General features: G+C 45.0%; 1 protein-coding gene across 1 annotated transcript in view; it reads left to right on the top strand.

The window, feature by feature from the left end:
- The first annotated feature begins 225 nt into the window (after nt 1-225).
- The window catches only part of uhrf2 (ubiquitin like with PHD and ring finger domains 2), a 48,372-nt gene continuing 31,248 nt past the window's right edge, over nt 226-17,349 (top strand). Inside the window, exons 1-2 of the mRNA XM_083657631.1 lie at nt 226-470; nt 16,022-16,465. Coding sequence (XP_083513757.1) covers nt 318-470; nt 16,022-16,465 — 597 coding nt within the window. The 5' untranslated portion in view covers nt 226-317. The remainder of the gene's footprint in view (nt 471-16,021; nt 16,466-17,349) is intronic.

Raw genomic sequence — 17,349 nt, 5'->3', positions numbered from 1 at the left:
AGGCATACACTAGCAGCGATTCGGTTGGCCTTTTTTTGTGCACGCGCTAAAAGGAGAACTGTACCTTTAATTGCAAATGGTCCTCGCTTAAATGTTGTTTCGCGAGATTTGCTTGGCGCCGCGACCCCATGTGAGACACCTCCTGCGTGAACCGTTCGACTACCCCTGCAGCAGGAGGAGGAAAACGCAATGGAGCACTGAACGTTTTTCCAGCGTTATCTCGCACTGGTTTCCCCCCGAAAAACCACCTCGTGTGTGTTTGTTTCAGAGATATTTTCTGCTATTTATTTCGGACGGAACAGGGCGGTGGTGCAACGATGTGGATCCAGATTCGCACTATAGACGGGAAGGAGACGCGAACCATTGAGGATCTTTCCAGATTGACTAAAATTGAGTCTCTACGGTTGAAAATACAGGAGATCTTCCATGTGAATCCAGAGCAGCAGCGGCTATTCTATCGGGGGAAGCAGGTAAAAAGAGCTATTTTGTGTCGTCGGCTCATCGTGCAACAGTCGGTTTGAAATGCTTTGCAGGGTTTGCTGCTGGAGTGTGCTGTGTGTCTGCTATGCTTGTGCCCACTGGTCTGCTAGCCCGTTTTCGGACCCGAGCTTCCTGTTTTGATAGGAATTCGTCAATAGTTATTGCGCAAGAGCCCCGGGGACGCCGTGTGCCTCCCAGTCCACCCCCCAAAACGACGTTATTACACGGATGTATATGTGCTATATACACCGCTGCAGCTGTGTAGACCCGCATGCAACAATGTCTGAAAGTCGTAGACATGTTTGTTTACATTGCCGAGAGAACATCGCCCTCTATGTCAGAACAGAACTCAGCTGCTATTTCCACACAATAATAATGTGCACATAAACATGCATTTTCGCCGTTGTTTTTGCACGGTTGCCTGTGTTGTGCAGCTCATATTATAATGCATTGATGAAGGCCCCCTTTTTTTCTCAAATCTTTAACATGTCGTACACATGGCCGCCAAGCACCGTAATCCATTTCGTGAAGCCACCGTGTTTGTGCTCTGGTTTGTGTGCATGTGTTTGGTTGTGATGATGATGATGTTGATGATAATTTGATGGAGGAGGAGGAGACGCGTGGCTCCACGTGCCCTGCTATCTAAAGCAGCAGCAAGTGGATTTCTGTTTACACCCAGCCGCGCTGTTGTTGCCCTCCTCTGTTATGTTTCTATTGTGCAGTGTGCAGGGGGGGGGGGGGGGGGTGCTATCTACTCTCATCTACTGTAAGATGTCTACCCTATATATTTCATTCATGAATGGCCTAGTATGGATTTAGTACTGTGTAAATCACTGGTGTAAAATATTACAGATTGAGGGTTTGGTCAGGTTGACATGCCCAGGACTACTGTTAGGCATAACCCTCTGCTGTGCTGAGTTAGCTTAGTGTGTCAAACCAACAGTATAAGGTATGATAACTGTTGTTGTTGTTTTTTGCAATGGGAACCCTGGACACTGAGGCCATTTACACCTGGCGTTAACATGTGGTTTCTGCCATCTGATTGCAATCAGATTGTATTTGATCACTTCAGCCTGATTCCATTTACACCTGGCGTTAACATGCATTTTCTGCCATCAGATTGCAATCAGATTGCAGAAATGGGTGTCCTCTCAATCCACATACAGTTGGTGTATCCAGATTGAGAGGACACATTGCATTTACACTTGTGTTCAATGTGTACACAATGCATCCCTGACCACCTCCGGAGGTGGTTTGGCCGATCAGATTGCAATCCTTCTTCAATGCGTTTTGGGGGTGTTTACACCTGGCATTTCGAGTGATAAAACACAATCGGATTGCAATCTGATCACAGAAAGCGCATGTTAACGCCAGGTGTAAATGCCCTCTCTGCTGTGCGGAGTTAGTTTAGTGTGTGTCAAACCAACAGTATAAGGTATGATAACTGTTGTTGTTGTTGTTGTTGTTGTTGTTTTTTGCAATGGGAACCCTGGACATCTATAACAGTTTCAACGTAATACTACCCTACATGCATACACATATATCAACTGAGGATGTATTGTATAATATTGTCTGCACACTCCGAGTGGCACAAAACACCAACAGTGCAGAGGACAAATGTGTTTGGGCCAGTGCTCCAATGTCACTTTATCCTTGGGAGGAAATTTGAAACCAATGCAGCGACCAGAATAATTTGGCCAAGACCAAAATGAGGCTGACACCATCATTTGTGTGTGTGTGTTTTGAAACTAGCCTAGCTTTGTTATTTGCTGGCGTATTATTGTATCACGGCAAATCCCCACACAACTGTGTGAACGTCATGTTGTGTTGGAAATGCCACGATTCCTATTACCGTGGCGTGAGCAGATGTTGGTGTACTCTTTGTTCCTCCCATGGGGTTGGACCAAGTTTAATGTCACAAAAATGCCAGCCAGTTTGGGGGAGACGCTGATGTGAAAGCGGATAGAGAAAGATGCTGGATTGTGATGGCCGCGCGCGTGTGTTCGTGCTAACGTGCATGAGCCAGCGAGGGCCTTCATCCTACCAGCTGTTAATCTCACTAAGCAGAAGATGCCTAATGGGAGGAGGAGGAGGAGGAGGAGGAGGATGGGGCAGGTGATCGCTTTAGCAATCTGTGTGTGTAGCATTACAATCGTAGTGAATAGAAAGCGATTTGACTCCGCCTACCAGACAGGCTTCTGGGTCGTAAATAGTCTCTACGTGATCTTGTTGTTATCACGTTGTTGTTTACATTTAATCACGCTTTCCTTCTGTCATATCTCATCATAATGGATGTTACAGCCTTGGGGATTCCTGCAGTTATGACTGGCTTCCTGCCTGTTTTAATTGTCTAACCTACTTCCTGTTGTGTAATTAAAAGAGCATGACGTCTAACAGAAACAGGGTTGTGAGGCATGTAAAAAGGGCCCGGGATGGGTTGATTTTTTCCCCCTCGTGTGCTGTTCAGCTAACGGATGATTAAATATGCTATACACTGAAATATGGAAAGGTTTTTTTTGCAGCACGTGGAGGAAAAGACTCCACTGCCTGGAATACTAATTGCTTGTTAATTAAATGGTATGGTCGGTGGTGTTAGTTAACAGTAGGGAAATCTGTAGGCGCTTGGCCTGCTAAAGTCAGATTCCTGAATGGACTGAATACTCTATAAGATGATTAGAGAAATGCATGTGACATAAAAAAAAAACATGATAGTTGCATAGTTTTGTCGCATTTTCAATATTGCCGGTGATGATACCTGATCCTTTTTTAAATTGGACAGTTCTGAGGAATTTCCAACCATCGTCCCGGGACAAACCAAAACAACTCTTGTCTATCGACTATTGTATAGCTGAACACATGCGTGGTCATCATGTACAAAACAAAGCCGTTTCTCTTCAGTTCTTGAAAAGCAGCGGTTTCCCCTCCAACAGCAGTGGACATTGTCTAGTTAAATTCCAGTTGGCCTTATTAAAAGTACAATGGAAAAACTGCATCACAAGTCCCAGGCCCTCACTAAATTCACTGGATATGTACTACTACCCATGGTGTACCTAAAATACATACATCAACCAATCGACACACAAGCTGATAATTAAACGGTGTATCAGCTGTTATGGTTAAGAATAGTCATGGTCAGCACGTCGTAGTCGTAGCCATAAGAGGCGCGTACTAGGTTAACTCTGCGGAGTATGTGTAGGCTAGGTCTGTGTAGTAAATCCTGTGCTTCCCTCATCTCAGAGGAGGAAAATGAGTGGGTTGGGTCGATTAGGGGATTTCCACGTGTTAAGTAATGCACGGAATGAGCCATTGACACGCAGCAGCAGCAGCAGCAGCGCGCACTAGCTAGCGTCCCTTGCACGCACAGTCAGTGGTGCCCTCACTCTGTCAGGAGTTAGACTTGTGGCAGAATAAATAACTCCGTCTAATTCCTTTCCAAAATGGCGTCTTGTCTCCACCCCCTCCCCTCCCCCCCAGCTCACTGCGCAAGCATGCTGCCTCTCTCTCGTCCAAAAGTCATGTTTGCCCTCGCGCGTCTGAAGGGTCTCTCAAGCCAACAGCCACACAACTTTGTACCTTTGTTTCTTTTTACTCGTCTGGGCATTCCTCGCTTTCTTTCTGTTTCATTTTTGAACACACACCGTCTCATATTATTCACCAGCCGGCTTACACACACACACACACACACACACACACACACACACACATGCCCGCGCGCATATACACACACACATATACGCACACGCTGTCTGTTGTCCATGCGGTCTTCCTGCTCAACGGGCGCTTTTTAAAATAGTCTTCCTTGTTCATGAGGCTGGTTCCAGGCCCAGCGTGTCATGGCGTCGTGTGCCTGAAGCGCGAGGCCCTAAGTCTCTTCTGCGTCGTCAGTTACAAAGTCTATAGGTTGTTTTTGTTTGTTTTCTTTTACGAAGGAAGCAACGCGGTTGAATAGTTGGGCTGTTTTTTCCCCAGCGTTTAGCTGTTGCCTCTGATGTTGGGCTGACATTTGCAGAGAAATTGTTCAGATTTGATTCTACACGGATTCATGTTTAGGTGGGGTTTCTTCTTTGCGTGTTGTTGAGCTGTATGTATGTTTCCTGGGGGGGGGGGGGGGGTTGTTGAGTTGGCTGCAGCCATGCATGCACGCACACAGTCAGGCACACCCTTCTTGGAGGGGGAGGCCGGCCTAAGCGGCCAACTGAACCTGTTTCGACCGAGGGAGGCACTGACCTGGAGTACAATTGCAGGGTTTCTACTACCAGCAGCACTACTCCTCCTCCTTCACACATCGCACACTCCTACTCCGAGAAGCTTCTCTACTGGTCTCCTAACTCCCAGCTCGTATACCTGAAGTGTGCAGACTGCATACTAGGGTTTCCCCCGACCATTTTCCAGTCATGGCTGCCGGGCAGAATACCAAACGTCCACCTCCTCGCCTGTCATTCCTGCTCATTCTGCCATGTTTCTGAGGTTTGTCCCTCATGTTGGCTTCTCCTCTCTTTGCGCTGACACGACGGTATTCCCCCCGTGTTAATCTCGCATATTTCTGAGAAATTCCCATTTGTAGTTAATTAGGATCTTTTGCAGCAGCAGTTGTTTGGTCGGTCGGGGCGTGCCTCGTGCCGCGCGCGTTCCAGCTATAAAGCAATATGGTCAAACAAGACGTGCAGAGGAAAAAGACTGCTGGATGAATTGAGAATAGTTCATCTTTATGCTAATTTTGGCTTGGCGTTAAGTTTTAGAAAAGCAGAATCAGAAGGGATCTACACGAGAAAGTTGGCAATTAGATTCGCTGAGCTGCTGGACCGCCCGAAAACAACATGGCAGAGAGGAGGAATGAAAATAGCTTGTGTGTGCGCGCGTGTGCATGTGTGTGTGTGTGTGTGGTCGCGCGTGTGTGTGTGTGTGTGTGCGTACGTGTGTGTGCGTGCATGTGTGTGTGTGTGTGTGCGTGTGTGTGGTCTGTGGCTTCGCTGGGATGGGGGCATTCTGTGGTGGAAAATGCAGCTTATTTCCAGGTGTCGATGCTGGCAGGTATGGATTTGCAGCACCGTCTCGGCCGAAAACATCCAAGCCCTGGTGCATTATGGGCCTCATCCACCGCCACCTACTTGTGTTTAAAAGCATACAGATAGGCACAATATAAGACCCATTTTATATTATGACAGGTTAGTGAAATCGACCACTTCTGTATCTCAGACAGGTTAGCACACACACACACACACAATGAACCTTTTTTATGTTGAAGTTAAAGGAAGGTGTTGTCATTTTTCCACCAGATTTGTCTCCTTACAATGTCAGTAGTCTGAGCAGATGGGGCAGCTCTTACCTTCCCTCCCGTCAGTCTACGCTACAGGGAGAGAGCTCCCAGTTCATTCTCAGGCAAAACGCTCCGTTGTGACGCGTTTCACGACACAACGCGTCACAACGGAGATGCGGAATCTCTGCTCGAGATGCGGAATCTGCTCGAGGGCTGTCGAGACGGCTTCCAGGGCCGATGTTATTGTTTATTATGCCTCCACCGGTGATAGCCAGGCCGGAGGCATTATGGTTTTTGGATTGTCCGTGCGTACGTACGTCCATATGTCCGTCTGATGTTCGTTAATGCGATATCTGAGGAACGCCTTGACGGAATTTAATCAAATTTGGCTCAAACGTCCACTTGGACTCAAGGATGAACTGATTACATTTTGGTGGTCAAAGGTCAAAGTACAAGGTCACTGTGACCTCACGAATGCCACACCATTTCCAAGATCGTTAACGCGATATCCGAGGAACGCCTTGATGGAATTTCTTCAAATTTGGCTCAAACGTCCACTTGGACTCAAGGATGAACTGATTACATTTTGGTGGTCAAAGGTCAAAGTACAAGGTCACTGTGACCTCACGAATGCCACACCATTTCCAAGATCGTTAACGCGATATCCGAGGAACGCCTTGATGGAATTTCTTCCAATTTGGCTCAAACGTCGACTTGGACTCAAGGATGAACTGATTAGATTTTGGTGCTCAACGGTCAAAGTTCAAGGTCACTGTGACCTCACGAACGCCATTTCCAAGCTCGTTAACGCGATATCTGAGGAACGCCTTGATGGAATTTCTTCCAACTTGGCTCAAACGTCGACTTGGGCTCAAGGATGAACGGATTACATTTTGGTGGTCAACGGTCAAGTTCACTGACCTCACGAACGCCATTTTCAAGCTCGTTAACCCAATATCTCAGTAACGCCTTGACGGAATTTCTTTACATTTGGCTCAAACGTCAAAGTCTGGACAGCCATGGATGTCGACTGCTCACTCGTTGGCGGAGGCATATATCCGTGGTGCGGTCGTTCTAGTAAAAAAAAAAAAAAAGTACCGGTATGTGCATCAGAGCCTTAATGAGCCTTAATGACTTGCAGCTGGTGGGGCGGAGTTTCTGCAGACAGACAAACGGAGGATATTTCTCTGTGTGGAAAACATATAGAGAAGGTAAACACTGCCCATAGAGACACTGGGCTCTATTCTCCCACAGGCCATCGGCGCTATTACGGGCCTTAACCGCAAAAAAACGTGCCTTGCGCCTGTTTCGGCAAGATAGCAATAGGCTTTAGGCTGCCAAATGCGCTTTAGGCCGAATGGGCGTGGCGCAGTCCCAAAGTGGGCGTGTCGGCGCTAAATACCAGCCTAGTCATATCTTGGGAGCTGGCCTACATTTAGCGCTTTGCGCTTTTCAAAAGCAGGCCTATTCTTTGCCTTCACTGCTTCTTCTCTGTCACCCTTCTCTCTCTCTCTCTCTGAGTTCCCAGCATGCATTGTGTTTCTTCATTTCGCTACTAAATAGCCACCAAATGAGCCAAAATAGATATAAAAGGTAGTTCTAAATTAATGTGTAATGGTAACACAGCCTGCCATTGTCAACATTTCAATATTGGACCAAATAAAACCTCGAAATGAAAACACCACCCTATGTGAAACATATATGTCCTCCTGGGCATATATATACCCCTTGTCGAGTTAACGTGATTTAGAGAAGTAACAGCGGAACGCGCTTCGGAACGCGCTTCTAATGGCATCTGCTATACTGTGATGTCCGTCCAATAACTTGGCCCTATTTCACATTTAGTTTTACAATAAAAACACATTTATGCAATGACTTGACATAATGTAGGGTATATTTATGTGCATCATCCTTCCTGCAGCAGGCGAGAGAAAATGATATCTTTCTGGACAAACTTTCACCAATCTAATAGGCTATATTTTTCTAGCTGATGCATAGAACATTATTTTCACTTTGATCTTGCTATAGTGTAGCGTATTTACATGCTTGCAGTATTGAAACTGCAGTTAGATTGGTTTGAGAAGCATAATAATATGGAATAATAGCGTATAATGCAGACAGACAGGCTGGATGAAGGGAGGGGGGGGGGGGGGGGCAGAGCGTTTGGCTTTCGTCTGGTTTTGCGGGATCACTGGAATTGGAGCTAAAAAGGCAAGCGTGCGATTCGTTTATTGCACTTATCCAATGAGCATGACGGTGCATAATTTTACGCCTAAAAGGCGTGGTTGTAATGCTTTGGGCTGCATCTAGCGCCAGCACAACGATATCAAGTGCGCCTTTCCACGCCCACTGCTTTGATCTGCGCCTGCCGCTCGGCCTAGAAACTGCGCCGATGCAACGATAGGGGCCACTGCGTCACGCGTCATCATTCAGAAGCCACGCCCAAGACGGGGGAAAACAGGAACCCTCCCTCTCCAATCCTGGCGTTCTCCTATGTCCGCGTGCACGGTTGCGTGTTGCACAAAAATATCGTATATACGGAAGATGAACACTCCAACTTACTTCCTTGACAGCTAGATCCACATTTTTCTTCTCGCCAATTCTCAATGGCTTCCTTGTTTTGCTCAGGAGTACAACAAAAACTTTAACTGGCGATTTTTTACATGTGTTGTCTGCGCAGCCCCACCACACAACAGCTTTTAGCTATGTTCAATTCAAGGAAAATGACACTGGTGTGTGGACGTGAATGAAGTGCTTTCCCCCGTGATGGGCGTGGCCTATTTCATGCAGTGTCTCTATCTGCTTATATTACCGAGATTATAATGAGACAAAGTGGGTTGATAATCTGCAAAGCCTCCCTTTCAAAAAGGTCCAGATGCCAACGAGGCCCCCGCCAGACCTGAAAAAAAAGACTAATAACATAAATGACTAATATGAATGAATAATGACATCACAACAGTCTCATCCTCCTAATGTTAATATTCTACAAATCTGGCTTCAAACGGCCATTTCTTTTTTGCTGCTGACCGAAGTCGGTTTAGGTTTTGAAGTCCCTCCAGGCCTGAAAAAACTTTGAGGGGAAACACTGTTATTTTTGTGTCTGGCTGCTATTGGAGTGGGAATTGCGTTGCTGTATGTTAGATGTATTGCAGCCTGACGTTATTAGTTGGGGCCTTGGCCCCATTGTTTTAATCTAGACTTAAGTTTTCTTGTTTTAAATTGCATGGAGTTCAAAAACAGTTCAGTCAAACTAAAAGGCAAATTGATTGTCTTTCACTTCATTTCCCCCGCTATGAAATCTCCAATCTCCTTCTTGTGTTTGGGGAGCAGCAGCAGCAGCAAAATAATCCCCCCCCCCCCCCCCACCAGCAGTGATGCTGTGGCCTGGCTTTCACACCTTTAAAACCTCTGTTTCCACAGCCACAACCACAGAGGAAGAGCCACACACACAAATAGCTGCTATTTCATTACTCAGCCTATTTATTGGACATGATGTATTTGGTCATGTTTTGCGGCTTGGATCAGTTTGGTATCTCGTTAACAGCTTTAGGATATGATGCCACAGTAGCTGTGTTTCCATTACAGTTTTTCGCAAAATAATTGCGATATTTAGATTTTGCGCATTTCTGAGGGTAATGGAAACACGACTGTCAACATGTGTCACACGTATTCATACAATATTATGGGCAAAGTAATGCAATATTAAATGAGGGTGAAATTTCCCCCAATTTTACAATGCTTATTATTGGCTGTGGATCAATCTTAAATACAAAAACGATATTGTTTACATGTGTCTTATATATACAGTATATAAACATACACACACACACACACAAGGCAGTTTGAGTTATGTATTGATTTTTTAATATTGTCTGGCCCTAGCTGTTGAATGTTCTTATGGCTTATGGTTTCCTTTGTTCAGGGTTGTCTTCCTTACTTTGTATTGGTGTCTGTTATCAGAATCACACACACTCACACATTTGACTCTCTACTGCCCACTAGGGATGTATTGTTTAACATGATACCAACATGAAAGACGCATGGAAAAATGTGGGCAGTGACGTTTTACATCATTTTAAATAGGGATGCACGATATATCGGCAATCATATCGGTATCGGCCAGTATCGGCCGATTTTTTAACATATCGGTCATATCGGTATCGGTCAGATGTTGCAATGTTAATATCGGTTATCATTATCAGCCAAATTCTTCACATTGATATGAAATAATGCAGTAAATCTATGATTTATGGGCTTTTCCAAAGGCTTTGCAAATAAAGAAATGCATAACTTTTTCAAATTCAGTGTTAACATGTGTTTTTCAGTATGTACAAAATGTGATGATCATAAAAATGTGGTTTTATACAGATCATATCGACATCGGTAAATATCGGTTATCGGCCATAACAGCAATGTTAATATCGGTTATCGGCATCGGCCAAAATTTTCATATCGGTGCATCCCTAATTTTAAACTGACGCATTTATTCTCGGACGAAAATGGAGCATAAATGAGCTCTTAGTAGAGATCAGTAGTCAGAAGTAGGGATGCACCGATATGAACATTTTGGCCGATACCGATACCTGATATACTGTATATAGACAACATGGTGGCTCAGTGGTTAGTGCTGTTGCCTCACAGCAAGAAGGCCCCGGGTTCGAACCCCGGTCCATCCCAGGTCCTTTCTGTGTGGAGTTTGCATGTTCTCCCCGTGTTCGTGTGGGTTTTCTCCGGGTGCTCCGGTTTCCTCCCAACTGGAACTGGAGTTGGTCCCCCGGGCGCTGCACTGCGGCTGCCCACTGCTCCTAGTTCTAGAAAGGTTCCTAGTAGAGGATGGGTCAAATGCAGAGGATGAATTTCCCCATGGGGATAAATAAAGGATAACTTAACTTAACTTATATTAACATTGCTGTTACGGCCGATAACCGATATTTACAGATGTCGATATGATATGTAAAACAAAACACAATTCTATGACAATACAATTTTGTACATACTGAAAAACACATGTAAATACTGTGAATTTAAAAAAGTAATGCATTTCTTCGAAAACATTTGGAAAAGCCCATAAATGATATATTTACCACATTGTTTCCTCTCATTGTGAACGTTTTGGCTGATACCGATAATAACCGATATTAACATTGCAAGATCGGACCGATGTTAAAAAACATCGGCCGATACCGATATGATTGCCGATATATATTGTACATCCCTAGTAGGGATGCAGCGGTATACCGTTAGAAGGTATACCGCGGTTTGAAAACGTCACGGTATCAAAACCACTAAGATTTGCCGTCATACCTTCCCCACAATATCAGCTGTTTCCGCAAAACAACGTGCCCAGGTCGCTTGCAGAGTGCAGCTTACGCGGCCCCTCCCCCTGGCTGCATGCATAGCTAGACTAGTCGTGCGTTCCTTTATCGCAAAATAACTGGGATGTGGAGGCTAAATGACATCACATCCGTTTTGTTAGCGTTCCATTTGCAGAAAACTTGAGCTGGGAAGTTCACTGTTCATTGGTCAGATCCAGTCGCTAGCCAGGCTAGCCATTGTTAGCAATAACAATTGACAACATATTTCGCGGCATTTTGCGCATACAAACACTGCAGCCTCATGTCCACACAGATAGAAGTTAGGCAGTGCTGTGTGTACAGCTGATTTAATGAGACACAAACAAAACAGAAGTGCTAAACAATATTACTACTATTACTACTACTGTTGTTGCGCGGCGCAGCCATCTTGGATTTTTGAGGTCGGGGCTGCTGAGGCTCCTACGAGTTTGGAATGGGAAATACCAGCTCTGATGACGTCACCGCCCAGCTCATGACCTTTGAAGTCGTAAGATTACCAGTCCCCAGTTATAAAGGAATGCACGATAGAGCACAGTAGAGAGGAGCTGTCCCTGACTTTGTTTACAACCCTGTGTGTGTGATAATGGCTGAAGCAGGAGAACGCAAGGACCCCCCTGAACTTTCCCCCTATCTAAAACGACCACGTCGGCTGTATGGGAATATTTCGGCTATTTTAAAAACACAAATGGTCAGCACATGAAGGTCCGCAATACCGTGAAACCGTGGTATTTTTGTCCAAGGTTATCATACCGTCAAAAACTCATACCGCTGCATCCCTAATCCCTAGTCAGAAGACGAAAAAATACAGAAAGACAAAATCACAAAAAATCACAAGTGCTATGATAAGAAATTAGTCTTTGAGCGACAATCTGTTTAAATTCCACGGAGAAATCAAATTAGCTTTGTGGAGAGGTGATTTTGTTCGACTGAACAATGTGATGCACACACACACACACACATGCGCACGCACGCACACGCATACAGACTCTTGCTTGATGTTTGTATTTTGTCGACACCTCAGATAATCTTTTTTCCAGTCAAGTGTTTCCAGTCCAGTCGCAGTCGGTGTAAAAAGCATTTTGCGATGACGATGTGTTATTATTGTGTTGAAATCTTTCTTAGCGGAACACTGACTGTAATGAACATTTCACCTCATATATAATGAAGACACCAGAGGCAGGCTTATTTTTTTTATTGTACTGCGTCATTTATGGTCGGAGGAGAAAATGCCATCTCCTTCTGTAGTGAACTCTTCCTCCTGATGATGTCATGCTGTCGGTCCTACACACACTTAACAGATACTGTAATCCACATGGCAGCAGCCGCGAGACACCCACGACTCCAAAACAATATGACAGACATTTCCCTAACATGACCTGTGCAGACGACGCCTCCTGGTTTTGAATATCATCGGGCTGGTTGTTCTACTGATGTCGGTGCTGTGAACCATGGCGCTGAGAAGCTGATTGCTTGTTTAAAAGCACACTGACTCCGGGGGGAAAAATGGCGCGGCTGCGGTTCTTCTTCTGTGTTAAAGGGCAGAGCGGGCGTCTAATGGTGGACCATCTTTACACCGATATTGCAGGATCTCTGTGTATGGCTACAGATTATATACTAGAGCCATATGAAATCGGTTTTATTTTTTTCCAAATTCCATTTTCTTTTTCCCCCGAATTTGTTTTTTTTCATTTTAATTTTAATTTAGGGGTTAGGAGGAGCGATGTTTTTTTCTTTTTTTGACGACTTGGCTCTCTCAGACAGCCTCTTCGACATGTTTCTCAAGGTGAAAACTAAGTCACACAAGGCCGACGACCCCCCCTCTCAAAACACCCCAATCGAAAACCGAATAATTTCTCTAGGCCCATTTTACAATTATGAAATCATTTAGGTTACTACGATCATTAGATCTCCTTCTTATTTGGATAATTAGGCCTAACTTTGATCAATTTCAGCCAAATTATGGAAAATTCTACAGTTGATTCCATTTTTTATTACCAAATTCCATGATTCCGTCTGTTTTTTCCGTTTTGCGGAAATCATATGGCCCTAGATTATACTGATACAGGGGCATAAATCTATTGCTCTGACACTCCATAATATGACTGATTTATTCTCTGTCGTTCCTTCTCTTTGTCCATCTACCCAATATACCTCTTCATAGTGAGCCCCTGCTTGCTGCAGAGCCTGCCAAATATTTTATTCTCTGTGCAGGGTGCTGGCTATTTGTCTGTCAGTATGTCTGTCTGTCACTCTGTCTGTCTGTTTGTCTGTCTGTCTGTCACTCTGTCTGTTTGTCTGTCACTCTGTCTGTCTGTCTGTCTGACTGTCTGTCTGTCTGTCTGTCTGACTGTCTGTCTGTCTGTCTGTCTGTCCGTCTGTCTGTCTCGGATGGTCTGCCCATCTTTCCTCATGCAGCCCTACAGGACTAAACAGTAGCAGATATACAAGCAGAGGGACATAGACAATGAGTGAGGCTGACTGAAAGACCCATCATAGTCAGACAGACAGACAGACAGACAGACAGACAACAGACAGTCAATCAGACAGTCAATCAGACAGGCAGACAGACAGACAGGCAGACAGACAGACAGACAGGCAGACAGACAGACAGACAGACAGACAGACAGACAGACAGACAGACAGGCAGGCAGACAGACAGACAGACAGACAGGCAGGTGAGTATAGCAGTCACTGTATGGCTGTATATTTGCACCACTGCTCCTCTGATGTAAATTTCATGAGACTATTAAACATGGGGCGGGATGGAGATAACTGCGATGCCTCTCGCCCGGCTGTCGCCCTCCTCGCTCGCTCGCTCTCTCTCTTAATAACGAAGAAGAAGAGGAGGGAGAGCCAGAGAGCGGCGGCCATGCTTGTCTCCGCAGCACAATGGGCTCGAGGAGTGAAATGAATAGGCGATGTTCTGTGATGCCTTGGCGTGTCTGTCCGTCTGTCCGCCATAAGCTCCATATCTAAAGCGCCGGTGTCGGTGTACGAGGATTATTATTGTATTATTTTATTCTTCCAATTGGCCCTCGTGGTTTTTAAAGAGATTTTGTTGTTGTTGTTGTTGTTGTTGTTGTTGTTAAGCGAAGCCATTTTCCCTGACACTCATTTGCCTTTCCAGCAGGAAACCAGAGAGACTGGGGGGGATGTGATGGTGGTGGTGGGTCGGTGTAGACAAAGATCGTGTATGATTCAGGTTCATGGAGGGGGGGGGGGGTTGGGGGGGCTGAATTTTCTCTCTATTGGTTGCCATAGCAACCCAGTCTTTTTCCATTACCAGCCACATCTCCCTCCCTATCACTTTACTTCGTTATTTTCATTTCTTTGTAGAGAAACAGAGTGAATGGTGAGTGGAGGTGTAGTTCATTCGCTCTTAAATTTGATATGTAAATAAACCACGACGTGACTAATTAATTACTAGTGTCAAGTGAGTGGCAGCTTAACGGCCATAGAGGGCTGCTGGCTGCTGCTGCCAACCGTTTTCCCCGCCTGTTATTTGGAATAGGCCGAATCAGTTCAGCGGTCCGCTGTGACCTGTCGTTAAATGCGTTTCATCTGCACATCGCCGTACCTGAGATTGAAGGGAGAACAAATGTTGTTGGTGTTGAATGTTGATTCTTTCACACCGCATGCTTCAACACCATTGGTGTATTTACAGTTGTGGAGGACGTAGGGCTCGGCGATATGGAGAAAATCAAATATATATATTTTTGGGACCAAATCGCCTACTTCTATATATCCATATTGCGACAATACTGTAGGGATGACTATTGATGCTTTCAGAAAATGTTTGACATGCTTTTTGATCATCAGTAATGTAGATATAATGTAAATAAAGGCAAATAACAGAACACTCCGGTAAGAAAAAATGACATAACTTTACTGTAGTGTAATGCAGCCTTTAAAACCATGTTTTTTTTTTGTTTTTTTTGCCATATCATCATATTAAGATATCTCAAATCTAAGAAGATATCTATAGTCTCATATCACAACTAGAGCCCGACCGATATATCGGTCCACTGATATTATCGGCCGATATTGGCCGATAACCGATATATCGGTATCGGCCGATATGTTGGCCGAATTTTTTTATTTTGTATTTTTTAAGTCATAGACAGCATGTTGTGTATATTTGATCTTTTTTCTGAATTCAAGTTATATTTTATATTTGTTCTATTTGTGTTTTTCTATGTCTAGTTATTTATACTTATTAAATTCCCAGTTCAGTTTACCGTTTCATTGCATTGATGTCATTTTTTTGACCATAAAGTTGATTGATAAGCTGTAAAATATCCTGCCTACATGACATATCTCAAGTCACATCTTTCTCAAGTGTTTGATATTTGAGGGATCATTGCAAAAACATTGCATAATATAATGTGTATATTTAATATAAGAATATCGGCCGATATATCGATATCGGAATTGTTTTACTCCCTAATATCGGCATCGGCATCGGCCTGAAAAATTCAGTATCGGTCGGGCTGTAATCACAACAACATCGATAGAATATTAATATATTGCCCGGCCCTAGGCGGAGGGTTCAGTCAATTGCTGTGATTGCGTGGTCGTGATGGCGCTCAGCTCAGACTCAGTGCAGCAGTAACTCAGTCTCACTCACTGAGCTCAACAGTGCCATGTTGTCTCTCTGTCTAATGTGCTCGTTGTTTGCCCTTGACAAGCAGCCTGGCGTGTTTGACTGAGGGGCGCTCCGCAGTGCCGTGGTTGTATTCATCCGCTAACACCCGGGTGTCCACCAGGACAGACATCGGGGGACTAAATTTGAAAACAATAATATCTTTGTGCGCAAAATGTGCTTGTGTTCCAATACAGTCTATTTGAGGCATGTCGATGCCTGTGAGTGAAGCTCTCTGCGTATGTTTCCTGGCCGACCACTCATGTGTGTCTGTGTCTTTTGTTTCAGATGGAAGATGGCCAGACACTGTTTGACTACAATGTGGGCCTCAACGACATCGTCCAGCTGCTGATCCGCTCTCAGGCCGACGCTCCGGACAGCCCCGCCCCCAAGGACTCTGCGGGCGGAGCCTGTGCTTCGGCGGCTCCGCCCCCCGGCCCGAAGGCCCCTAGGCCCGAAGAGGGCCAGAACTCCCCCCCGGAGCCGGTCTCGCCCGCTGCTAAGGCTAGTCCGACCAGTACAAATGACAACACCGCAGTCGTCAACAACAACAACAGCAGCAGCTTCACTACCAGCGCCGCCAGTAAGGCGGCCAAGCCGGACGCCAACGCGACCATGAAACTGAGCAGTCCCAAAAAAGAGTCCAAGGCCTCCTCCAGCCCGGCACGGGACATCCAGCCATCCACGTCCAGCAGAAGCACACTAGCCGACGCGGGAATCGGGATCTACAAGGTGAGATGGGGGCGGGGCAATCACTTTTTGGAAACTGTTGTAAAATGTTTCACTGTTTGCAATATATGTATATGATGTATAAATCTGTACATCACTGAATGTACAGAAAATGTTTCTTTTAAAGCAGCTACGAGCAAGATTTTCGATTGTTATTAAACAGTCTAAATTTAATATCAATGCATCACATCTTACCTCTAATAGTAGACGAGACCAACGCAGAGTAGTCTCGCTTGAAGCCCGAGTGAATCGGCCAGTGTTAGTCTCTCTGTGGCCAGGGCAGATCAGGAAGTGAAATTAAACGGTTTGCAGCAGCCACTTCGGCCATAACCACAAAATAACTTCCAAAAAACCTGTTAGAATAACGAGAGATGTTCGCGAGGGTATGCATGGCGTTCTTCTTGTTTATGGTATGTTGCTAGGCAGCGCGAACGGGTGAAGGCAGGCAGCTGCGTTTCACTTCCGGGTTTCACTTCCGGGTTTATCCGGTCCGGCGGTAAGAGAGAGAGCCCCCTGGTGACGCGAGTTTAGACAGACACAGACTTAATAATCGCCAAGAGAGCAATCTCCGATTCACACGGCTTTGGTCTCAGCTACTATTATAGGTAAGATGTGATGCATCAATATTGTAATTATACTGTTTAATAACAATCGAAAATCTTGCTCGTAGCTGCTTTAAAAGGTTCACAGTGATGGACGCAACACAACTTCATCCAAAGGTCTGGAATTGTCCACACTGTCTTTGAAAGCGTGAAAGGTTTCTAACATGGAGTTAAAAATGACTTGAACTTGTTGGTTCTTTTAATGAAAGGCATACTAGCCTACGATCATGTGGCCTTTATCTTCTAGAATATTTTGTCGGGTTACAAAATAATTTATTCATGAAA

Source organism: Poromitra crassiceps, assembly GCF_964638095.1.
Source record: "Poromitra crassiceps genome assembly, chromosome: 21".
NCBI classification, from domain to species: Eukaryota; Metazoa; Chordata; class Actinopteri; order Beryciformes; family Melamphaidae; genus Poromitra; species Poromitra crassiceps.
Note: the sequence above shows the minus strand (reverse complement) of the source record. Positions and strands in the feature narration are given on the sequence as shown.